General features: G+C 43.8%; 1 protein-coding gene across 7 annotated transcripts in view; it reads right to left on the reverse strand.

Annotated features, from left to right (window-relative positions):
- The window catches only part of PAPLN (papilin, proteoglycan like sulfated glycoprotein), a 330,912-nt gene that overhangs the window by 80,632 nt on the left and 224,913 nt on the right, over positions 1 to 25,367 (reverse strand). For all 7 annotated transcript variants that reach the window (XM_069208926.1, XM_069208930.1, XM_069208925.1 and 4 more), the window contains exons 6-9: positions 20,171 to 20,301; positions 18,805 to 18,928; positions 17,213 to 17,293; positions 11,722 to 11,894 (exon numbers count right to left, since the gene is read on the reverse strand). In XM_069208926.1, coding sequence (XP_069065027.1) covers positions 11,722 to 11,894; positions 17,213 to 17,293; positions 18,805 to 18,928; positions 20,171 to 20,301 — 509 coding nt within the window. The remainder of the gene's footprint in view (positions 1 to 11,721; positions 11,895 to 17,212; positions 17,294 to 18,804; positions 18,929 to 20,170; positions 20,302 to 25,367) is intronic.

The following is a 25,367-nucleotide window of genomic DNA, read 5'->3' on the forward strand; positions in this document are numbered from 1 at the left end:
AACTGGTTTTGATTAGCCAGTCGTCTAGATACGGGAATACATGTATTTGCTGCCTTCTGATGTGTGCAGCGACTACTGCTAGGCATTTTGTGAATACTCTTGGAGCGGTTGTTAAACCAAAAGGCAATACTTTGAATTGGTAATGTATTCCTTTGAATACAAACCTTAGATATTTCCTGTGTGATTGATGTATTGGTATATGGAAATATGCGTCTTTGAGGTCTAGGGTTGTCATGTAGTTGTGTTTTTTGAGCAATGGTAACACTTCTTGTAGTGTGACCATGTGAAAGTGGTCTGATTTGATGAATGTGTTTACTACTCTGAGGTCTAGAATGGGTCTCAGTGTTTCGTCCTTTTTTGGTATCAAGAAGTACAGTGAATAAACTCCTGTGTTTATTTGTGTGCTTGGTACTAATTCTATTGCATTTTTTTGCAGTAGTGCTTGAACTTCTATCTCTAGAAGCTGTGAATGGTGTTTTGATAAATTTTGTGATTTTGGTGGTATGTCTGGAGGGAATTGCAGGAATTCTATGCAATAACCATGTTGGATAATTGCTAGGACCCATGTGTCTGTAGTTATCTTGTCCCATGCTTCGTAATATTGACCTATCCTTCCCCCCACTGGTGTTGTGTGGGGGGGGGGTGAGTGACGTGTGAGTCACTGCTTGTTGGTAGTGGTTTTGGGGCTTTGAAATCTTCCTCTATTCCTAGGGAATTGCCCTCCTCTATACTGGCCCCGAAAACCTCCCCTGTACTGTCCCTGGTAGGTGGACGGTGCGGACTGTGAGGTGCTAGCTTGTGTGGCCTGACCCCGAAACCCTCCTCTAAAGGGTGTTTTGCGGAAGGTGTTATAAGATCCTCTGCTCTGCGGGGAGTAGAGTGCGCCCATGGCCTTGGCAGTGTCAGTATCCTTTTTGAGCTTTTCTATGGCTGTGTCGACCTCCGGGCCGAACAGAAGTTTTTCGTTTACTGGCATGTTAAGTGCTGCCTGCTGAATTTCTGGCTTGAATCCAGACGTTCTGAGCCATGCGTGCCTACGGATGGTAACCGACGTATTAATGGTCCTTGCGGCCGTGTCTGCTGCATCCATAGAGGAGCGTATTTGATTGTTGGAAATGTTTTGACCCACCTCAACAACCTGTTTTGCTCTTTTTTGCATATCTTTCGGGAGATGTTCGATGAGATGCTGCATCTCATCCCAGTGGGCTCTGTCGTATCGCGCTAGCAGCGCTTGTGAATTTGCGATGCGCCACTGGTTTGCTGCTTGGACAGCGACCCTCTTCCCGGCTGCATCGAACTTCCTGCTTTCTTTATCTGGGGGAGGTGCATCCCCAGAAGTGTGTGAATTTGCCCGTTTTCTGGCCGCCCCTACCACCACCGAATCTGGTGGCAGCTGAGAGGCGCCTTATACTTCTTGTCCACTCTAGGCGTTACTGCCCTACTTTTAACTGGCTCCTTGAAGATCTCCTTTGCATGGCGTAGCATGCCTGGGAGCATCGGCAGGCTTTGGTAGGAGCTGTGGGTGGAGGAGAGGGTGTTAAATAAAAAGTCATCCTCCACTTGTTCAGAGTGTAGTTCCACATTATGGAACAGTGCTGCTCTAGCCACCACTTGTGAATAGGCTGTGCTGTCTTCCGGTGGTGATGGCCTAGTTGGGTATGTGTCTGGGCTGTTGTCAGACACTGGTGCGTCGTACAAGTCCCACGCGTCCTGATCTTGGTCGTCGTGGCTGATGGCGGTGTGAGCTGGCGAATGTGACGGGGTGTAAGTTGGCGAAGCCGGAGTTACAGGTGGAGGCGAGGGAGGAGGTGTTACCTTTTGTGCTGTTTGTTGCTGAGGAGTAAACTGAAGCGTTCTTTTTCTTTTGACAGGTGGAAGGGTACTGATCTTCCCAGTCCCCCTGCTGAATAAAGATACGCTTTTGCGTGTGATCCACGTCAGTGGATTGCAGTTCTTGTTCGAATCTGTGTTTCTTCATTTGTGAAGACATAGAATGCTCTTCAGTATAGGAGCCTGAAACAGGGTCTGATGTTACTTTTTTCGGCTCCGAAACCCCTGTTGATTGTTTTTTTCGGCTCCGAGGTAAGCTTCCTCTTTTTCTGTGCCGAAAATTCTTGGCCTCTATGGTCTTCGGTGCCACTGTCTCGGCGTCGATCCGTGTCGACACCGAACTCTCGGTGTCCATGCTTATCTTTAGCACTCTCTCGGTCCCGAGGAGGCTGCGTGCCGGTGTCTCGACCGAAGTCGGACGATCTCGACACTGAATGGGCCTTTTTCGGTGCCGATTGTTGGTCACCGGGAATTTGGGTTGAGCCATGGCCGGTTGGCAGTGGCGTCCCCTGGGCCTTCTTTCCTTTTTTAAGTTCTGATCTCGACGTCTTACTCACAGTTTTTGTAGAGTCGAGTTCGTCGGAGTCTGAATCCTGGATGGAAAAGGATTCCTCCTGTTCCTCTTCTGTCTCGAACTGTCGATGCTCCTTTGGCGTGGACGCCATCTGCAGTCTTCTCGCTCGACGGTCGCGCAGAGTTTTTCGGGACCGGAACGCACGACAGGACTCACAGGATTCTTCGCTGTGCTCGGGTGACAGGCAGAGGTTACAGACCGAGTGTTGGTCCGTATAAGGATATTTGTTGTGGCATTCAGGGCAGAATCGAAACGGGGTCCGTTCCATCGGCGTTGTTCTCCACGCGGTCGGGCCGACTATGCTCCGACGGTGTGCCGAAATCTACCCCGAAGGGCACCGAAGCGCTTCGATGTTCAATGCGTCGTCGTATGTGTGTATCTCGAACCGGATCGGATCGCAACAATACCGTCGAAAATCTTCCGTTTTCAGCTATCTTTCCGTTCCGAAACTCGGAGCGACAGGAACACGTCCGAACCCGATGGCGGAAAGAAAACAATCGAAGATGGAGTCGACGCCCATGCGCAATGAGCACAGAAGGAGGAGTCACTCGGTCCCGTGACTCGAAAACACTTCTTCGAAGAAAAACAACTTGTAACACTCCGACCCAACACCAGATGGCGAGCTAATGCATACCATGTGTATCTACAGCGACAGATGCCATCGAACTTAAATATTACTTTATGTTAAAAAGCCATAGAAATTCACTGAAAAAAACAAAGGATCCATGGACGTTATAGATAGGTTCACATTTTACCCACACAAAACCATAGAAGAGAATATAACTCATGTCGGAAAGTAAACAAGTTAAACTTTCTTAACAAATCCATAACTATAAGTATAACTATAACTGCTGAATTTCTATGATTTTACCTTTGTTTTTTAAGTGCATATATTCACTTACAAGATCAAAGGTAACAGAGACGTTATAGTTAGGTTCTAAATTTACTCACACAAAATCAGCAGTGATAGTTGCTTATTTCAAGGAACTATAACTAGCGCCCTAAGGAAACTATAACCCAAGCCCCTGCCATGCACAGTTTTTTCTTCATTAATATGACTGCTAATGCTTCATTTATATGTTTAATAATGTTATAAAAGTTGTCATGAGTGCTGTAATATCTGGGGTAATTAGCAGCGCATGGCGAGGGCTTGAGTTATATTTCCCTACCTACCTAGACCACATCCCCAGGGGCATGGCCTCAACGTCGCATGGCTGCCTCTCCACGGGCCAATCTTGGCATGATTGGGATCTGCAGGGGGAGTCTGAAGGCCCCTGAAGTGCCAGCTGGCTCGCTGCCTCCTGCAGGAGCCGGCATTGCTATCACAGACAGGGAGCTCCTAAAAATATAATTTACACATTTTGCCCTGGGGAGGGTTGTGGTCCCTGGGGCGCGGGGGGAGGGCGTGCGGCCCCCCCAATACTACTGAAATAAAGACGCGGGGAGGTGGCGGTCCCTGGGGCATAAATAAGCCCAAGAGGGGGAGTTCCCGTACGCCCCCCTACTTTATTTTTAACATGCCCCGGGACCTGGCCCACGCGGGGACTTAATTAAAACAAGCACGGGAGACAGCGCTTGTGTTTTTCTCATTTTTTCCACAGATTGCAAAGTTGTGACAATTTCTTTTGAAAATTCTTTTTTAAAAGTGTTTTTTTTCCGGGGGGTGGGGCCTCTGGGACCACAATCAAGCGGGCAGCAAAACAAATGAAAGAATTAATCCAGCACACACGCAGCAGCATTTGTAGCTGTTCTCTGCGTACGGGAGCAATGCCGGCTCCACCTACAGGTGGGGAGACAGCAGGGACCGCAGGAGCCTTGAGGCTCCACCCACGGTCCCTAGGAGACCTTTAACATTTGCCAAAGGCAAAGTAGTGTCTTTTCTCTGCAGTGCCACCTTCAAAAGTTAACTGAAATCCTTGAAGGATGTGTTTGCATCAATGCTCTTCCCAGTGCAATATGTAATGTAATGACTTGATGAGTGGGTTCTTTCTTGTAATCTCCTGTTGAGAACAGAGCTCATTGTTTTCCCTTTAAACACTATGAGTATGCAAAATGACCTAGAAGCCTTGCTCGTTTGGACCCTCCACATATATGTTAGTAGTATGCAAATTCTTCCCCCTTTTTCCAGGATGATGGAAAGGGATGCTCAAAAGGCCCCCTCAGCGCACTTACCGCTCACTCTGGAGATGCGCTCATGATGCAGAGGAATATGAGCACATATCCACCAAACAAAGAAGCACTTACTGCATATGATTAAGAGGAAGTACCCTTGTTTGGTGGAGATTCAACTCTTTGTAGTCTTGTCATCTTCTCTACACGAGGATTCATGTTACTGAATTAAGACGGTAGAGGAACAAACACAATGCCAAAAAAACAGACCCAGAAGGTCAATGGAGACCCACAGGCCAGGACCTGCAGCCAAATTGCTGCATTAAAAAAAACAACAGAAATTCACTGAAAAAACACAAAGGTTACAGGGACATTATAGTTAGGAATTAGCATTTAAAAAATCTTAGAAGTTCACTGAAAAAAACAAAGGTTAGATGGACGTTATAGTGAGGTTCTGAAGTTACACAAGCAAAACCACAGAAATTCAGCTGTTATAGTTAGTTATTTCAAGTAGTTATAACTAGTGCCCCAAGGTAACAGTAACTCGCGTCCTCGCCATGTACAGCTAATTCCCCCACATATTACATTATTCATGACATCTTCATGGCATCATTATTATGATCACTGCAACATCTGTAATAAAACTATTGATGAGAAAACTATGCATGGTGGGGGCCCGAGTTATATATATATATATATATATATATATATATATATATATATATATATATATATATATATATATATATATATATATATAAATATATTCTATTCTATTCTAAACTCCACATTTTTGTTCTTTGACTATATACTTATCGTCATGATATTGTGGTAGGTGGCATTCTGAGAACGATATTATGGCAGGATGACTCAATATTGTAGTACAACACTTTCTACGGTGGTGTTGTCAAAGGTATTTCTCCATTGAGAAAAATATGCTATTCATGGAGATACAAAAAAAGAAAAGATTTGATGTGCAAGTCAACGGCTTTTTGGTAAACTTGATTGCCCACCCAGAGAATAATCAGCAGGAATAAATACAGGGCAGAAGAAGTGTTCATGGAAACCTATGGCATAGATTTCCAGTCTCCTTTGGGGAAGTTTTTGTCAGCAATCTACTCAAAATGGAAGAGGAGGAGCTCTACAGTAAATCGATTTCCATTCTTTAAGAACAGGTTTGTGAATAGCCCCTACATCTAGTGATTGGAGCCTGTGAAGAAAGACTCTCTGAGGCTGCACCTTAACCAAGAGTTTAGGTGTTGTTGCAATATGTAGGAAATTGGATTACTAGTTGAGGGGGGGTGAAATGTACTCAAGCAGCAACCGCAATCTGTCAGAGTGAAACACAAGCAAACCCCAAATTAACCTGTGCTTTACCCCCTGGTAGCTCTGCACAAATAGGTCAGGCTTAAAGTCGAGGCAATGTGTAAAGTATTTATGCAGCACTTCAAACAGTTATAAAGTGAAAACACAACAGAAAGAAAAATATCGCAAACCACACAGCACCAACTGTGGCTACCTGGTCATGCCGGACCGGAACAAAGTCACAAGTTCAGGCTGATAGGGATGGAGTGCTGGCCAGATATGGGGACCAGGTTAGGCTTAGCTTGCTGAACAAAGTACCATAAATCCTGGTTGTGAGATGCTGGGTCGAGGGTGTGTCGCACAGTGCTGTTACGAGGACGTATGGGGCTGCAGTACAGACTCCTGCATTATCGAAGATGTCGTTAACAAGGGGGCTCGTGCTGCAAAGTCCAACATCGGGATGTCACACAGCAGCGGTTTTGAAGAAGCTACGGAGCTGTGACACAAGGTGCTGCGTCATCATTGAGGATGCTGCCGACACAGGCGGTGCAAAGGCCTGCATCACGGGTGCATTGCGGTCTGCTATGCGAGGTCCTGCATCAGGGATGCATTGTGCTGTGGCGGTTCCAAAGCAGAGCTGTAGGGCCATGCATCATGCTGCGTCGATTCTACCCACACAACCACAGTAGGGCTGGCAGAGCACCTTCAAATCCACTTCCAAGGCTCCAGAGCTGAGGTGGCCACACTTGGGGGGCAAGACTCACAGCAGACTGAGTCCAGGTGCTGGGTTCAAGGTGGGTGGAGCCTTTTATGTTGATGAGGGTCTGATCAGGAGGCCAGCCAATTAGCTATTGGAGCCACTCTGGTGGTCCTGGGTTCAAGATAGAGGTCCAGTCCTTCTTACTCGGGCAGCAGAGTAGCAGTCCTTCTTGCAGAGCAGCACAACAGTCCTTCTGAGTCTTCTACGGGTCCAGGGGTGTACTGAAGAGTTGGATCTGAGGATCCATTATTTATATCTGGTGTCTATTTTAAAGTAGGAGAAGGTTCTGGAGGTTTCAAACCCCGGAGGTGTTTGGAATTTCCTGCCTCTCTGCCAGGCCCGAGCTCCTCCCCCTCATCAAGGAGATGGTGTGAGTGCGTCTGGCCTTATTTGGTCTTTTATAGATTATTTATAAGGGGACGTGTTAGAGGTGCGATGGACCTTTTGACTGCGCTTAGAGTGGTTCCACCATATTTGTCATCAATACTCATAATCTAATCGACCTTGATATAACATATGCAACAAATCAATTATCTGAAACTTTGAGTCAGTAATCTTTACGCACCATGACCCATGTGGCCATGAATAAGCCTTTAAATAAGTTAGAAAGTTTATATCCCTATATTAACAATGCTAACATCACGTAGATTAGTCTCAATACCAAATGATACACATATATGAATAACACAGGCTGACCAAAGCGTCATAAGAATCTCAGTTTGATTAAAGCATTAACAATCAAACACTCAAGAGTCACAGTACAAATTAATAGCAACAATAACAGAGCACTAGCGATAGCATACATCTAGATTCAACAGGTGAGCAAAATCAAAACTTAATTAATAGCAATTGTCAACATTTGGGCTTACTAACTAACCCTCCAATTAGAATAGCATGTTTGGACTTCATGCAAAAACAATTTAGTCAAAGATAATTTGGAAAACATCTAACTAGAGCTCTATCAAAATAGCGGTTGGCACCTAAAAAGAAAGAACAAAAAATCTAAAACAGATACTATAGCATTTTGTTATACCTCTCCTCAAATGGATCAGCAAACTGCGATTTCTCTTTGTCAGTTGGACATCCATCTGGTCAGCATTGGGAATGGGCAGTGAAAGGGAACGGCTCAGCCACGGGTGGGCTCTAAGTTAACTGAACCAAAAGGACATCAAGCTAAGAAGCTTCATTAAAGCTACTAGTCTATGAGGATGGTTATCAGGCTGTGGAATTAACCTTAACACAATTTCTCTATGAGGATCGTTAAGAAGGAAAAAGAACATCTGAAACTGCTCAGCTCCTCGAAAGGGACCACTCCGGGTTAAAGATGGCATGGAGTGGCGTTCCCTCCACAAAGTATAGTCTGGATATATCAAATTCCCTAAAGCATTTTCTCACGCCGTCATTGGTCAGAACAACAAATGCTCACAGTAGATACAATAAAAACTAAATCCTAAAACTAAGATATAACTAAACAGTCTTTCACAGGTCGATGATTGGCTCCTCTTCGCCTGTTTCCCTCATCAGGTTCTTCAGGTAACTCTTTTGTTGCAATCCTTGCTTCGGTCAGTGCATCCATTGTTGGCTCCTGGGAACGTCTCTCTCTCATGCATCAATTTAAAATAGTAAAATTTTCTAGTACAGCATCTCCACAAGCAGTTCTCATGAGAGAGTTTGACATTTACAAATCGCTTGGTCAGCAGAGTGAACAGTGAGCAATATTAGTTTTCTACATTCACAAAACATTTACGAACATTTATTTAAAAAATGCAGCTTAACATGAGGCTTTGTCGACTAGGCTTAAACCTCTAAATTAGTCAATGCCTAACATTTGCTAAACAAATACATAATATCAATTCATTAATGTAGTCCATTATTACATTTTATTTCTACATGTGCACTTTATTTAAACTAGAAATGTGAATTCTTTAATGACTGTTGTACATTAGGGTGGCCAATCAAGTGGCCACATTTTCCAAGACACAAATTATTTTCTATGTTAGCTAAAATCATGTAAATTCTTAATCAATTAATAAATGCAAATTTGTTAGTGATTAATTCAGCTTTCGCAATGGCCCATACTGCCAACACCTATTCTCCTTCGTCTGTCTGGGAGCAAAACACAAAAATCAACTGTCAGCGACACCTATCTATGTGACCCAAGATACAGGTTGCAGACACCAAATGGTTGGGACAAGAAACTGCCAACTTTCTAAAGGTGGCATTTTCAGAATTGTGACCTAAAATCTGACTTTACCATTGAAGAGGATTTTGAATTACAATTCTTTAAACTCCAAACTCGTGATTCCTACCTGCTCCCAATTCGAAATTAGCACTTATTAAAAGTAATAATGCAATCCAATGTTGTCCTATGGGAGAGGCAGTCCTTGCCGTAGCAAAAAACAAATTCATCAATCAATGCTTATAAAGCGCGGCTACTCACCCGTGAGGGTCTCAAGGCGCTGGGGTGGAGGGTGGGACCTCAACCGAAGCCACCAGGGTTCCTGGGGCTGGGAGCGGTCCAGACGTGGACTGGTGCAGACGGACTTGCCTTTGGCGCACCAGCAGCGGCCCTGCTGCGAGCGGCTGCCATTAAGAAGGGGAGTGGGGTGGGGGGAGCAGTCAGCTGGGAGGTGGGAGGGTGGGAAAGGTGCTTCGCGGGGGCAGAGGAAGAGGGGAGAAAGGAAAAAGCAAAAGGGAAAAACAAGGAGTGATAGAAGAAAAAGGCAGAAAATGCAAAAGTCAAAGAGTGACAGAGAGAAGAAAAGAAAAGGCAAATGATAGAAGAGAAAGGCAGAAAATGCAAGAGTGAAAGAGCGACTGAGAGAAGAAAAGAAAAGGAAAATACTTACTTGTGATGGCCACTAGACCACTAGGGATGAGGTGCAGGGGCGAGCCTGTGGGTGGAGGAGGGCCTCGAACTGAGGGTCAGGATACTCTCAGTTTGTCCCAGGCAATAGGCAGAGGCAGCAGCAGCAGCCAGAAGAGCTGGGGAGGGCAGCAGACACCGACTACCATGACATACATCCCAACTTTTTAAATACACTGCACCCTGACCTATGGGCGCATAGGTGTTAAAAAAGGAAGACTCAGGCCTGGCAAAAGGTTTTTTTTGCCAGGTCGAAATGGTAGTTTAAAACGGCACACACAGGCTGAAATAGCAGGTCTGAAACATTTGAAGGGCAACTTAAGTGGGTGGCATTTAATTTACAGGCCCTTTACCAGGGACTTACAAGAAAATTAAATTGACAATTTGGTGTAAGCCAATTTCACCATGTTTGAAGGAGAGCTCACACACACTTTAGCACTGGCTAGCAGTGTTAAAGAGCACAGAGTCCTAAGGCCAACAAAAACAAGATCAACAAAACATAAATGGAGGAGTGCAGCAAAGGGTTTGGGAGAAGAGCGCCCTAAGTCTTGCAGGTCTAACACACTGCATGTGAGAAGCATGCACGATGGTTGCTAGACTCGGAGGTAATGTAGGGGGCAACTTTAATACAAGTTGCCATTAGTTCCTGAATGATGTGCTAATGGAGAGCCAGGGTAATGAAGTGAATAGCAGAAAGAAATATCAATGCATTGAGGGCCGTGCTTTTTCTGATGGTATTAGTGCTGAATGTGCAAAGAGTGCCCCGGAATGGTTTAGTAGAACACGCATGAGTGGACTGGGGAAGATGACCTGGGATTCTAGAAGGCTGTGTATGAATGAGACTGTGGGGGCTATCTTTCTCTCATCATTTGAGACGCATGACGATGAGTGAGTGAGTGATAGCAATCTATTGGGTAGTTCACAGTTATTAAACAGTATTCACTCAATTCCTTGAGCAAAAGCTTGAATAAAATACTTTCACACAAAGTCATACAAAATACTATAATTACATCCTAAACTATTAAAGACAATAACAAAAGCAGAAATCTTACTATTACCCGATACCTATTGATTTAAAAACAGATCATCCTGAGGAGTCAGTCCAGAAAAAGTTAGAGGAAAAAAATATAAAGGCTTCTAAACAAATAAAAATGGATACAGTACTCTAAGAGGAATACCGAGAAGTAATTACGTGTCTGTATGTGAGATATCTCAAATCATGCTAGAAGTTAATGAATATTGAATGATGAAATGCTACTAATATACAGTAGGTGTGCTCTTCAGTAAATACTGGTGAGGAGAATTAAAATATCTAGGCGCATATTTATACTTTTTTAGCGCCGCATTTGCGTCGTTTTCTGATGCAAAATCGGCGCAAACTTACAAAATGTTGTATATAAATATGGGCCCAAGTGACCTCAAGGAAATGGATAGTAAATGAATAAAACACCTTCAGTGTAGAAGATACAAAAGCCTCCCTAGCAAATAAATGAAACCCTAATGCCAATTGAATTGATCCCATGTAGAGTAACAGTAGCAGAGTCCTTAGATACAGGGGCAGAATAAATCTGTATCTCAAAAATGTGGAAAAAGAAGCTTGCTAATAGTGACATGCACAGGTAGCGTTGATGGTGAAGATGACCGTTTTAGTTAATGTCAAATCCTTGGTGACTTAATACGGAGTTCACATCAAGGTTTCTCTGCCCAGCCCGTGTGGACTATGCCATTTAATGATGAAGTTTAAGAGTTATCATACAATGAAAGCTAATTCTGGTGTGGGAAAGGTAACAATGGGACTATATTACCCCTTCCATGAATGGCTTGTGATCATGTCACGCAACATGTAAATGTGATTACAAAGTATTCATCTTTAACAATATAAACAAACATAGCCTGAAACATCACCAACATTGATTTGCTCACAACTGCCTAGTGAGAGTATTAAGTGCAGTTTCAGATAACTGTCTGACTTTCCTAACTTTTTACAGCTCTATGGTCATTATATGGTTTTATCCTGGAAAATATGAAAACCCTTAGAAAAACTTTGACTTTTTCTTTCAAATGGTTTTCAGTGAAATTTGCTCATGTGCTTTCTCAACAATGCATTTAGAGGAAATAGCACAGATTTGATCAATTATCTTAGACTAATTACATTTGTATTCCTCCACATTAGTTGTAGATGTTGTAAGTAACATCTCTTAGTTCCAACCAGATAAGAATTTCACTACAGAGGAAAAAAGACACAAACAAAGATGTAATGAAAAAGCGGCCTCTCACCTCAATGACCAGTGGTTCCGTCGTGGGACCTCTTGCATGCAGTAGCTCGGGTGCTAGATCTCCCTCCGAGCCTCTATAATAATTGAAAACTGTACTTGCAATGTTTAGAGCACGGCCAAACTCTATTGTCCAGTGTCCATTCAGGTAATATTCTCCTCTGGCATTTTTGATGGCTGCCAAATTAATAATACAACTCATGAATGTGGGTAAATTATAAATGATGAGTCTTGTATGCAAATCTTAACCCCCTATGGGAAGAGTGCAACCCCAACTAACTCCTACTATGACAAATGAAGAAGCATCTGTAATGCATATAAGTATGGATATTAGTTTGCATTTGAAAACACATTCCAATGGTTATTTACAAAACATAAATATATTAAAATTTAAAAAACAATTGGAGATAAAATGTAAATCCACCAATATTGCAGCAGAATCAGAATATCATATTGTAATTCCATAGGTGATGGAGCATTATTACCACCCAGTATTAATTCTCTAATGGGACATCTTTTTGTAGTGAAAAGGACACTCTGGGAATTACAGAGCCTTATAATGGCCATCCATAATTTAGTATAATAAAAGTGCACTAGCTGACTCACCACTCCATCACTGAATTAGCAGGACTGGTAATAATCTCTGGAGTTGAGTATTTTTTCACTGTCCTAGGAACGTAAATTTTGCTCACACCATGGCTTTTTGGGCCTAACCTGTTAAGTCCATCAAAATCTATTGGCCAATTTTAATTTGGCAATCATTCAATAGATACAAAAGGAAGAATGTTCTACTGAGGTATACTAAGACTGTGAAATCTTTTCTAGAAAACGTTTCCCACAAGATGGAACACATTAAACTAATGGAAACTAATTAATTGATGGTACTTTGACTGATTTTGATGATCTAAGATTTATGAGAGGGTCCTGGTGTAGGAGAACGCATGTAATTCAGGCAGCGGACAGAGTTCTTCTGACATGATCTGTGGTCAAGAATCAAAACACTAGGGTGTTGATGCTTTAATGCAAGTACAGATTAAAGTGACTGCCCCCAACCGGGGAGAGGTGGTGAGTAGAATGCACTGTGTTCATGAATGCTGAGCACTGTCTAATTCACTAATGTGGAGAATGACTATGGGCCTGATTCAGACCCTGGCGGCCGGTGACCGCCAGGGTCACCGGCCACGGGAGCACCGCCGACAGACCGGCGGTGCTCCAAAGGGCATTCTGACCGCGGCGGTTCTGCCGCGGCCAGAAAGGGTAAACCGGCGGTCTCCCGCCGGTTTACCGCTGCCCTTGGAATCCCCCATGGCGGCGCAGCTTGCTGCGCCGCCATGGGGGATTCTGACACCCCCTACCGCCATCCTGTTCCTGGCGGTTCGCCCGCCAGGAACAGGATGGCGGTAGGGGGTGCTGCGGGGCCCCTGGGGGCCCCTGCCGTGCCCATGCCAATGGCATGGGCACGGCAGGGGCCCCCATAAGAGGGCCCCACTGTGTATTTCAGTGTCTGCCTAGCAGACACTGAAATACGCGACGGGTGCAAACTGCACCCGTCGCACATGCCCACTCCGCCGGCTCCATTCGGAGCCGGCTTCCTCGTGGGGAGGGGTTTCCCGCTGGGCTGGCGGGCGGCCTTCTGGATGTCGCCCGCCAGCCCAGCGGGAAAGCCAGAATGGCCTCCGCGGTCTTTCGACCGTGGGGCGGCCATATGACGGTTCCCTCCAGGCGGGCGGCGACCGCCGCCCGCCGGGGTCAAAATGACCCTCTATGTGTCTTTGAAATGTGTCGAACTGTTACTCTACTATGTCCTTGTTTTTACTACCTTTATCACTGATAAAAAAATTAATAAAAAGAATCAAAGCACTGAGATATGAAGAAACAGCCAAGAGCCCAGCAGAAGGATATCTGAATAATGAACCAGAGAGGAACAAGAGTGACTGGATCATTTGAGCTGTTGGGAAACATTGGCCAATTTCTACTGCTAGTAAAGCTTGCATGGGGTGTTGTGCAAAGCTTCTCTGCAGTGCAGCATTTCCTCAAATGTTTCCCCAAATGTCCAAGTCGACTGGCCACATACATGCAGCTGAGTAACCCTGGAGAAATGTGGCATGTGGCTGTCCGAAACGGCCCATTTTGCAGGGTTACCCCCAAACCTTTAGCTTCTGACCTCCTGTTTTTCATCCTGTGCTGAATTTCGTTTTTGCTGGCTTTAGGACTCTGGGCACATTATCACAGCTGACCAGTGCTGAAGTGCAAGCGTTCTCTGTCTAAACTGGATTGTTGATTGGTTTATCCATGATTGGCATATTTGATTTAATGGTAAGTCCCTAGTAAAGTGCACTATGTGTGCCAAGGGCCTGTAAATAAAATGCTACTAGTGGGCCTGTAGCACTAATTGTGCCACCCACACGGGTAGCCCTGCAAACATGTCTCATGTCTGCCATTGCGGTGCCTGTGTGTGCAGTTTTGCAAGTGCAGCTACTTGCCAGGCCCAAACCTTCCCTTTTACTACATGTAGGTCACCCCTGAAGTAGGCCCAAGGCACCCTATGGGCAGAGTGCAGTGTATTTAAAAGGTAGGACATGTACTGGTGTGTTTTAGATGTCCTGATAATGAAATACTGCTAACTTATTTTTTCACTGTTGCAAGGACAATCTCTACATGGGGCAACATAGGGATTGCTTGAAATATCTTTGAAATGTAATTTCCCACAGCAGATAGAGATATGAAATTTAGAGTCTCTGAATTCACAATTTCAAAGTATATCTTACAGTGAAGTGGGTTTTTTAAAATGTAAGTTTGAAAATGCCACTTTTAGAAAGTGGGCATTTTCTTGCTTACCCATTCTGTGCCTCTGCCTGTCTGTGGAGGACACATCTGGGTCAGGATGACAGCTGGGCTGTTTGTGAATTCACTCTAGACAGTCCCACAAATGGAACTGAGGTGTGCCCTGCATATCATGACGGGTCTTCCTGGGCTAGAGTGGTGGGAGGAGCCGACACCTGCACATGAACAGGGCTGTGTCTGTCCTTACATAGAGCAGTCTCCAACCCCTGGAGTGTGTCTGAGGCCAGGGATGGAAAGGCAGGGTCTTGTGCACTGCTTTGGCTCTTCTTTGAAGTTTGCCTACTTCAAAAGCAGAAATGCATATAAGTACTGCACCTTTGAACTCATAAAGTTAGAACAATTCTGGACTGAGGACATTTCGCCAGGAAGAAGAGCTGGATGCCATAGGAGGGACTTCCACTGTGCCTTTTGCTTTGTTGTGCTGGCCTGATGCTTGCTTCTTCTGTCCTAGTAGTGAAAGGACTGGACTTTAGTTTCTATATCCTGCTTTTCAAGGTTCTCCAAGGGTTTGATCTGAGCTTGCCTCCCATTAAGAAGTCTCAGGGACATCAAAGACTTCACCTGCCAGTGCCTGGGCTCTTCTGCTGAGAGTCCTGACTTGCCAAGTGGTGTCATCTCCAGCCCCTGGGCCCTTAGAAGTGTACGGTGGTGACCTGAAGGAGACAATCCACGCACCGACCCGCCGCAGCAGAAAAATAGACTTATTGCCTGTCCCACGGCTAGAGAATCTATGCAGCGTCTGTCTCACAGCTGCAGAATCAGTGCAGCGCCTATTTACCCTCGGCTCCATCATCACAGCGCATCTGGGTTTTCCCCACATTGTCTCCGTGGCGTCAATTATTCATCGACCCTGCACAGCAGTAAGGAACCAAGACTGGGTGTCCGGAAATCAACACATCGCCTTTCCTGCGAGGAAAGAATTGACGCATCACCTCCCCTACCAGTAAGGAACCGACCCATCGCCTCTCCTGAAAGGAAAGAATCACATTGCTTTGCTACCTGGCACCTCACCTCCCCTGCGGCCCGCATCGTCTTTGTTTTTTAAATATCCCAGGTACTTTGTGCTAAAAAGATACAACCTTTGAGTCCTTTAGATTAAGACGTTAAAACCTTTAAAAAGTGATATCTTTACTTGTGTATGTTTGATTTTTCAGGTTTTGGTCTTGTTTTATTCAGATAGATATTGGCTAATTTTCTAAACTGGTGTGGAGTCCTTTTGTAGTGTTTTCACTGTGTGTGTGTGTGTGTGTGTGTGTACACACAAATACTTTACACATTGCCTCTGAGACAGGACTGACTGCTTGTGCCAAGCTACCAATGGGGTGAAGCAGGGGTTATCATAGGTGTGTGGCTCCCTTACCCTGATTAGAGTGAGGGTCCCTACTTGGACAGGGTGCAAACCACTGCCAACTAGAGACCGAATCTCTAACTTCGACCAACTAGATATCCTAGCAAACTCAGCATATCATAGGAAAACCTGTTTCCAGCTACACTTTTTTCTTGGCCCATTTCATAATAAAGGGATTCAAAGTATTAAGAACCAGGGAAGATATATAATTGTGTTGGTCAGATATGTTCCATGCTATTTTAACAATATATATATAATCTGTGCTACTAACTGTCCACTAAGGCCATATTAGCCCTTGTGAATGGTGAATGGGCACAGAATGAAAGATTGCCACACTTGCCATTCATGATTGCGCTAGCAATGATATGAATGACTGGTGATGAACCAATGGGATACGTACCGTCTCGGTATGGAAGGGCTGAAAGTACATTCTATAATTATATAAGTATAAAGGTCTTGAGTAACTCTTGTCTTTTATTTCATGAAACTCAAACCAGGAATACATTTCAGAGATGGAAGAGATTGGACAGAAATCAAACAAGTGGCAGTCTCACTAGAATCACCCACACAGAATATTCTGGGACAATCAGAAAATTCCATAGAAGATGCTGCTTCCTAATTTCAGGGCATATGTTGCCCCTATCCACACACTTGAATGAAAAAAATGTGTACATCTCTCCACAATTATAACAGTTCTGGCCGCACTGCCTATGCAAGTGAACATGATGGCCAGATTTAGAAAGAAAGTAAGAAAAGTATGGGCGAAAATCTCTCCCCATTCTTACTTTCCTTATTGTCTGGAACTTACAAACATTTTCAGATATATGCTTGAAAGTTGTTCCAGGCACCGGTTCCAGGCGTGCTTCTGGAAAGTTCATGTGACATTCTCAGTGGGACCCTATTCCAGCTGTGCAGACTTTCCCATAGGGGAGAACTCTGCCCAGGGTAATTAAGATTCACTGCCAAACATACATCTATTTAATTCTTTTCTGAAGGAGAAGCCCCTTTATAAATGAGGTAGATAGGTTCAAAGTATAGAATGCAAAAAAACTTAGGAGGGAACAAGTGGTTATAAACTGAGGATGAATCGTCAAGAAACAAATACAACTTGCTAACCTGACAATTCTTTCAATCACGTGCTCATAGAAGCAACAAAAAACTGAAAGCCTCAGGCGTTGGTGTGATTAAGTTGTCTGTAAATACTTTGATCTGATTAGTGAAGCTAGGTACTCCTGACATTGTTCTCTAGTGGACACACATTTGATTACAGGAGATGCCTCATAATTTAAGAGGTCTATATTACCTAGGAAATTTCTTGTTGGACTGACTTCTTTTATTTGGATGTTTGTGGCACCGACTGGAATGATGATGATCTGATTGTATCCTGCAGCAGAATGAAAAAAGGACAATCAAAGATAGATCCATGTGAAAGAAGTAGCCCTCATTCACTTAGCATCAAGAGATTGTGCAGGCAATAAAACCAACCCAACATCAAATGGCGACAAAACGTGGAGTAACAGTTAGAGAAGTGATAAATGAAAAATACAAGTCCAACATTAAATTGTCAAATACTAGACGATATAATGTGCTAGATATAGAAAGTTTGGGGGTTTATCAGTCCACAAATACACTGAAAATTTGTCAAAGGTAGAAGTTTGTAGATGAGCTGGGGAATGGGGCCGTACTTTGTGCGGTCCACTAGAGCACTAAGGGGGGTGGCTTATGAATGCCAATGAAGTGCACTGTGCTTCTGTGCTGCCTGAGTGTAGGAGTGGTAAGCCACACTCAGGCATAAGTTCATACACAGAGGGCCACATGTGATTGTGTCCCACTGCCCATTGGTTTTGAGCCAAAGTGCTCAGTCATGAAACTTGTGTTCCTTAAAGCAACAGGTGTGATTGCCTGCTTGTCAAAAGACCTGTTGCCACAGGTCATAGACTCTTGAGTGGTATATTCAATGCTCCTGCATGTCGTCTGCTCCTCGTATGCCAACAATATCTCAAAACTATGATGCAACCACCTGAGCTAGTGAAGAGTACTCAGATGTCCATGTCAAATCTCAAGCAAGATGTTGCTACAGCTCGTGGCTAACAAACAATTGTTTACACATTTGTCGGAATTCTGAGTCGGGTGGTATTCACCATACATTGTAATTACAGGATGTGTTAAATACCTCACCCTTCCCTAAATCTCAGCTGAAATTTAACAGGGTTTGAGTGTACTGTATTAAAATACCATGAAGATTTTTGTGCATTTATCACAGAAATGAGCATGTTACTCCCCAAATACTTGGAATGGGTGTTTTTTTTTTTGCATCTGAGAGATAACAAATCTCAGGATGTTGTTATGTATCAGGTGTAAATAGCACCTATACTTCGAGGCTGGGCCAAAGTGTCATTAGGTTGATATTGAAAATTGTTATACTGATTGACATTCAAAATGTCTTTAGGTCAGCAAAGTTTGCTACTTTTGTGTTTGCAGCACCAGCTGCCCTTTCAGTACCAGATGTTAGGCTTTCTGTATGTTCTAACACTTACAGGGCATTGAAACCGCACATATATGTCGCAGAGTGCGTCTGCAGGGGGTACGTCTCTAAGACTGAACCTCGACAGAAAATATCTTACATATGAGATTGCTGGAGTGATGGTCTGGAAGGGGCTTTCTAGTTCTGGAATTCTTCAGTTGTTTGGTTGTAATGTTCCTTAAAGGGGCATTAAAAGAGATTAACACTACTCAGTGGGTCTTTAATAAAATCTAGGCTCTCATATTTCCTTGTGTCCTCACATAATGCACAAAGGCTTAGTAAGGTGAGCAGACCTAGTAATGAATTCTCTTTCAATCTCTTATTTAGTCCATTCCTTTATTACTGACAATCTACCTGGAGCCAACACTTACCTTTGGAAAGGACGGCGGTGTCAAAGGTGCCTTTTACCTCATAGCAGCTGCTTCCATCCCCACCACACTCCAAGCACTTGTCCTCTTTCTTCGAAGAGTCCAGCATGTTGTCACATCCAACGGTCTATTCAATGACACAGGACCATTGTTACAGAAGAGATTTGGGAGAAGCAGCGGACAATGGATGGAAAATTGTGAAAAACATAGGCCCGTATTTATACTTTTTTAGCGCTGCATTTGCGTCAGTTTTTGACGCAAAAGTGGCGCAAACTTACAAAATACAATTGTAGTTTGTACGTTTGCGCTGCTTTTGCATCAAAAAGCGGCGCAAATGTGGTGCTAAAAAAGTATAAATATGGGCTAGAGTGTTATATAAAAGAGGTCACAAAATGACACATATACACACTTGCAAAAGACAAAAGGCATAGTCTATGCTTAATGAAAGAGAAATATGCAGCGGTTCTGATAATATGGGGGAGCACAGATTCTTCAGCACAAATTAGGGGATCTCTGGAGATATGTAGCAATAGAAAATTCCTGTTTTTTTCAGCCAGCAGAGCAGTTTGTTTCTTAATTTTGGGGAATTAATGCTTTAAGAGCTGAAGCAGATGGACATGTGCTCTCCCTCCTCTGGCACACCTTATGCCGAAATGTGCCAAGCGGATACCCTTGCACCATAGTGCAAGAAAGTCTGCATTGTGGTAACGATAGTTTTTATACAGCAAGGTGTTCCTTCCTGTAGAAACATTAGGGTCCTTTCCTTTACAAAAACTATGCTTTGAATATGTGTGTACAACGCAGCACACGTGCAAAGAGGGAAAAACGAGGAGAAATTAAAACATTTATCCACGTTATGTCTGTCTCAAGAGGCATAGGAGTTTGGAGGAAATCTGTGTTTACAGCACTTTGCAGATAGAGATTTGTGTGAAAACCCAGGGGTATTTATATGGGAAAGCCCGGGCACCACTCATGGAATGCCCCCTTGATGCAAAACAATGCATGGCAGTCCATTGAGCAGCTTTGCATGACTTCCGGTTACAATCCAATGCAAATTGCGAGTTGTGTTGGATGTTAAATACCAACACAACGCCGTGCGTCAGGTTTGTGTTAAAAAAGTAATGCAAACCTAACGTAAAATCTTTGTAAACATGGGTCCAAGACAAAATGGATATTCAAACATACCAACACATTGGAATCTGGGGAAACTAATCGTGGACATATTTACAATATATACATTGATGATCAGTCAAAGTATGGCCACTCCACCATACATCACAAGGATCCCTCTTGCTCTTGGGGAGGTGCAGGCAACTAAGGATAACACATAAATGTATATTTTTTCATTCAGGCATTTGTAGTGATTTACCTTACAGACTCCCTCTATGCATACGTCCCTTCTACCGGGTTCACATTGTGTGCCATCAATGACAGCCATCTTGTGTCTGTAGTAGAAGTTTTCTCCTCTAGGGATGCAATTCAGCTCACATTTGTTTGGTGCTGGGAAGAAAAGGACTGGAGTTACATGAAAGGATTTGGTTCCTCAATACCAAAAATAAGTGTTAAGGACATCTTACAGAATGAAAAACGTGCCAACATAGGCTACAAGGAATGCCTACTTCAGTGAGACCTGCCTGCAGAATTTAAAAAGTGCCAACATACCTAGCATGGAATGTGCACACCATTGAATCCTGCCAGAAAAATTAGCAACATGCATGAAATTCCTGCATTGTTGAAGTTTGCCTGAAGAAGCGTCAATGTGCCAATATAGCTACCATGAAATACCTACACCTATCAAAGCCAGGTATGAAATGGAGAAAGTACCAGAACACTCAACATGGTAATCCTACTCAATAGTGGTTTGTGAGCAAAATAGACAATTTGCGAAAAATACTTTGTATTGAATGTGTACACCTTTGAGACTTGCCTGCCATGGGGATCATGTCTCTATCCTCACCGTGGAATGCCAACCCAATTTAGAACTACCTAAAGAATGGAACAGGTGATGAAAGTAGGTTTCTTCGACACATCCTAACCGTTTTCACAGACAGTTAACCTTCACAGGTGTTTGCACATCTTTTATTTATCTTTGTGTTCATTTATTTCCCCCTGTCTTCTTATGTTTACATGAGGAACACACCTGTGGCATCTTTTTTTATTTTCATATTTGTTACTATTGTCTGAGTTTAAAAGGATGTCTTTAGGACCCCTATCTTTTTGTAGAAACACATGCATTGGATACAAACCCACCTTCTGTAGCAGGTGTTTCAGAAGTTTCCAAAAGCAAGCAAGGCACCAAACCCGGTGCCCCCAGATACCTTTGCTATGAGTCTTATTCCCGAGTAATAAGGCACAGCTTTCAGAGCAAATGCAAGGTATGAAGGAATTACAGGTGGGAGAATGTTTATAGAAAACTCTGATGCACCACATGCATGCAGCAAACAGGGAAAAATGTGAAGGCCCTTGGTCGGTCGGACATCTGAAGTGGTGGAACCAGCAGCCTTCTGTTGGAAGGTCTACCAGCAACATGGTTCAACGGCAGAGCTACCTGAGGCTCTCACGGAAACTCAGAGGTTCCTCTAACTGCAAATGAAGTGTGGGAAATGAGGGGTGAATGTTTCAGCATCTTCTGGTTTTTGGAAGATGTGCTGTTACCGCCCACCTCTAACACACCCCTTTGATGACTCAACATCTCCTGCTTTTTGGAAGATGTGTTGTTACTGCCCCCCTCTAACACACCCTTTGTTGACTCAACATCTCTTGATTTTTGGAAGATGTGTTGTTACTGCCCACCAAGTCAGGGCCGACTTTAGCACAGATGGTGCCCTGTACAACTATCTTTTTCGGCACCCCAGCCCATGACCTTCTCCATGTATTCCCTCACTACCACTCTGCAACAGTGCCCCTCCTCTCTTCATAGCCCCTCTTTCATATGCATTTAATTTGTTTTACTGCACTACTCATACCAGTGTAGGGTGCCAGAACACTTTACATCACGAGGTAGTAAACTCCCATGCCCCGAAACGGGGGTCTGTGCCGATTTCAAATTCACTTTTTGCGGATGATGTGATCCTGCTCAGCCAAACTAAAACATGCCTCCAATGTTTAATTGATAAACTAGCCTCATTTTCAACAGATAGGAGGATGACAACTAACCTGAAGAAAACAAAGGTAATGGAAATTAGCAGCAGAAATAAGAAAAAACATAAATGGTTTCTGTATGGCGAGCAATTGGAGCAGGGGTATACTCGCTGCTTAGGGGCACTGTTTGATGACAGGGGCTCCTTTCAGCAGCACAAAAATTAACTGGTTAGGAAAGACAGCACCTCAACACTTACCTTCCGCACTCTGCAACGTGTCTTGGCTGGCCCAAGTTCTCTACCCTTCCTGAAAGTAATAGGTCTTATCCCTGCTATCTTGTATAGTAGTGAAGCTACTGGTCCAGTTTTAAAACAAATTTAAAGCAAAACCTTTAGGTCACTTTTGCATCTCCCCCAAATGCCTCGCCGGCACAGAGAAGGCTTGAATTTACTGAACCAAAGGAGTCAGGGGTGCTACGGAAAGCCAACTTTGCCAAGCTCTTTGGCAGGAAATCCAAACAAGTGATTCATCCCCTGCTTGCATTTAGCTGGACTCTGCAATAATGGCCTTCGGTATCCGTGACGTCTGGGCCAACTGCCCATCACATAACATGTTTAAAAAACAGGTCAATGGCGTGGGAAAGAAATCATCTTTGCTAACTGACAAAGCAAGCCTAACTTCAGGGTCTCCCGCCTGGTCAATCATAAATGGATATCAGTTGCTAAAGTCTTAACATTACCTGGAGACAGGGTGGGCCAGCCGTCAAAAAACTGATTTTAGGCGCTATCTCCTTGGTCTTCTACCTGGGGAATTTGATGGGTCATTATGGGAAAAGTCTGACCCCAAGAGCTGCTGCAGACTGTGCTTTTCCAGCCAGGGAAGCATTGTTCACATCACCTGTATCTGCCCAGGCTTACTCCAAGAAAGAAGACAATTGTTGAGACAGATTTTTAACCACCAGGGCATTCGGACTTGTAGGAAGGCGGCAATCATAAGCCTAAATGGAACGGACTCTATGTTAAACTGCCATTCCACGGGTTTCTGAGGTTGGCGGGGGAAAACTGTTAGCTACCATTCCCCCACATTGACTAAAATTAGTTACACCCCTTTAGGGTGTTCTTGCACTCTACGCTAACATGCATTTTGTTTAAGGATTTTTCTCTGTTGAAGTACAGATTAGACATAACCTAAATGCACTCTTATGAATTTCCGTCTAAAGTTCTAGCTAATGTCCTGCACTTTATGATCCCTTACCACATCATTTTGAGTATGACTATGTTCGCAATGCTTCAGTGGCACAGATAATGGCCCATATTTATTCTTTTTTAGCGTCGCATTTGCGCCGCTTTTTTACGCAAAAGTGCTAAAAAAGCATTTGCGCTGCTTTTGCGTCAAAAAAGGACACAAATGCGGTGCTAAAAAAGTATAAATATGGGCCTATGTCTTTTAATATTGTGTTGACCGACCTAAATTTAGCGCTGTCATAACACGACTTTTATCTCAATGCCGCTACACCACTTGTATTTTTAGATTTAACTTCACATCTCATTCGTTCTCCACTAATTAATATGAATGTGGCGGCGGTTATCGGAGCCAGTTCTGCACAATACCCCTTTTCCACTTGCATTAAGAAATGTGAAGTTACTATTTTAGCCATACAGCAATATTGTGGTATTTATCACATTGTCATGTGTTATTTCATCATTGTGAAGATTTTAATTATTCAAAGCATTTCTCAAATGAACACTGCTTTTCGTAGCCAAGTTATCAGCCTGTTGAACATTTCACAAAAACGAAGTATCTCAATCACAGAACATTGCTTAAATAGATGCTGCTATTCTGGAAAAACAATGAACTGTTAAAATGACGGTTCTTGAACGGAACAAAAACAACTAAACAAATGCTCATTCAGGGCATCAGTGCACACCAGCAACAGCACATGTAATCTGCTGAATATATGTGCGTGTAAAAACTGCTGAGACGCAGGTAAATATAGTTACCCTAACAGGAGTTGGGGCTTTTCTCTAAGATTATGGGCCTCATTACGAGTCTGGTGGTCACTAGACCACCAGACTCGTGGTGGATGCTGGCCTGTCGCCAATGGGACGGCCTGACTGCCACATTACAACCCTGGTGGGCGGGCCGCCAGGCAACCGCCAGCTCCGCCAGGTCTGGTGGTGGCGGCAGTCATAATCCGCCAGGGCAGCGCTGCTCCGCCAGTGGTTTCATGGCGGTACCACTTGGCATGGGCAGTGCCGGGGCGCCCCTGGCCAGCACCATCACTTTGCAGACAGTGAACATTGTGAGGGTGCTGCTGCACCCTGCGCTCTACAGCATTGCCGCCGGCTTGATTACGAGCCGGAGACAATGCTGTAGACTGTTTCCCGCTAGGCCAGCGGGCGGAACCCTGAGTTTCTGCCCGCTGACTCAGCGGGAAACTATTAATTGGGGCGGTGGGGAGGTAGCCACTATGACGGCAACCTCCCCGTCGGACGTTCGGTGGACGATGTAAACCGTCCGCTGTACTCATAATCAGCCCCTATGTCACCTATCCAATTTGTTCTACTGACTTGTGTTGCACACCTATATGGTGTATACGGGGAAACAGCTTAGGCTACTGAGCTGTTATAACAGTTTGAGGGAAAACGGGACACTCCTTTTAATTTGTTGCTTAACCTTATCTTGGTCAACTGCAAAGTGTGGTCTACCTTTATTATATATTTGTTGTTTTTATTACAACTGTTTTAATTAACTATGCAAATAAATATACTTTTTCTCTCACTTTACATCTCAGACATTATACGGGTAGAATGACTCATATGTGTGTAAATCAGTCTAGAGGAAATGTTACATAAGAAAATGAGGATTACAAAGTGTAAGAATCACATATCATTCATACTAGTAGGCAGTATATTTTACAAGTGCTTTGTCTGGAGATGCGCAAATTTAGGATTTAAAATGTGATTGGGGTTGGCTTTACTAATAAGAATATATTTTTAGCAAAACCAACCCTTTTTTTAGCAAAGGTAAACATATTTCTAACCTACACGACACCATGCAGTTTGCAGGCAGCTCTTTGATGGTAGTTAAACTCACTCTGCTATTTTAAGATTGTAACTTATGAACTGCAAGTAACAAAAGGACCTCTGTGACAAAAGCAGTAATCCACTGAGCTATCCACATAAATCCAGCTCTGTGATCTTCACGGTCCGTGTTCTTTGCAGTAGGCAAATTAACCCTCTGCTTCCCTTTATGGGGAGTCAAAACTGCCACCAGACTAAACTCCCATCTCTCCTCAGCAGCAACATTAATCACCAGAGTTAGTGACATTTTTATTGTCGCCTGAAAACTGCTGGACACAGAAGGAACCCTGCAGCAGGTGCTTTTAAACCCAAAAGTTGTTTCCTAAAACAACATCCCCCTGGAAATCATCACCCCGCCCCCCAAAACTCAGCGCCATGTGTAACTGCACAGGTCGCACCACC

Source organism: Pleurodeles waltl, chromosome 9 (genome assembly GCF_031143425.1).
Source record: "Pleurodeles waltl isolate 20211129_DDA chromosome 9, aPleWal1.hap1.20221129, whole genome shotgun sequence".
In the NCBI taxonomy this organism is placed as follows: domain Eukaryota; kingdom Metazoa; phylum Chordata; class Amphibia; order Caudata; family Salamandridae; genus Pleurodeles; species Pleurodeles waltl.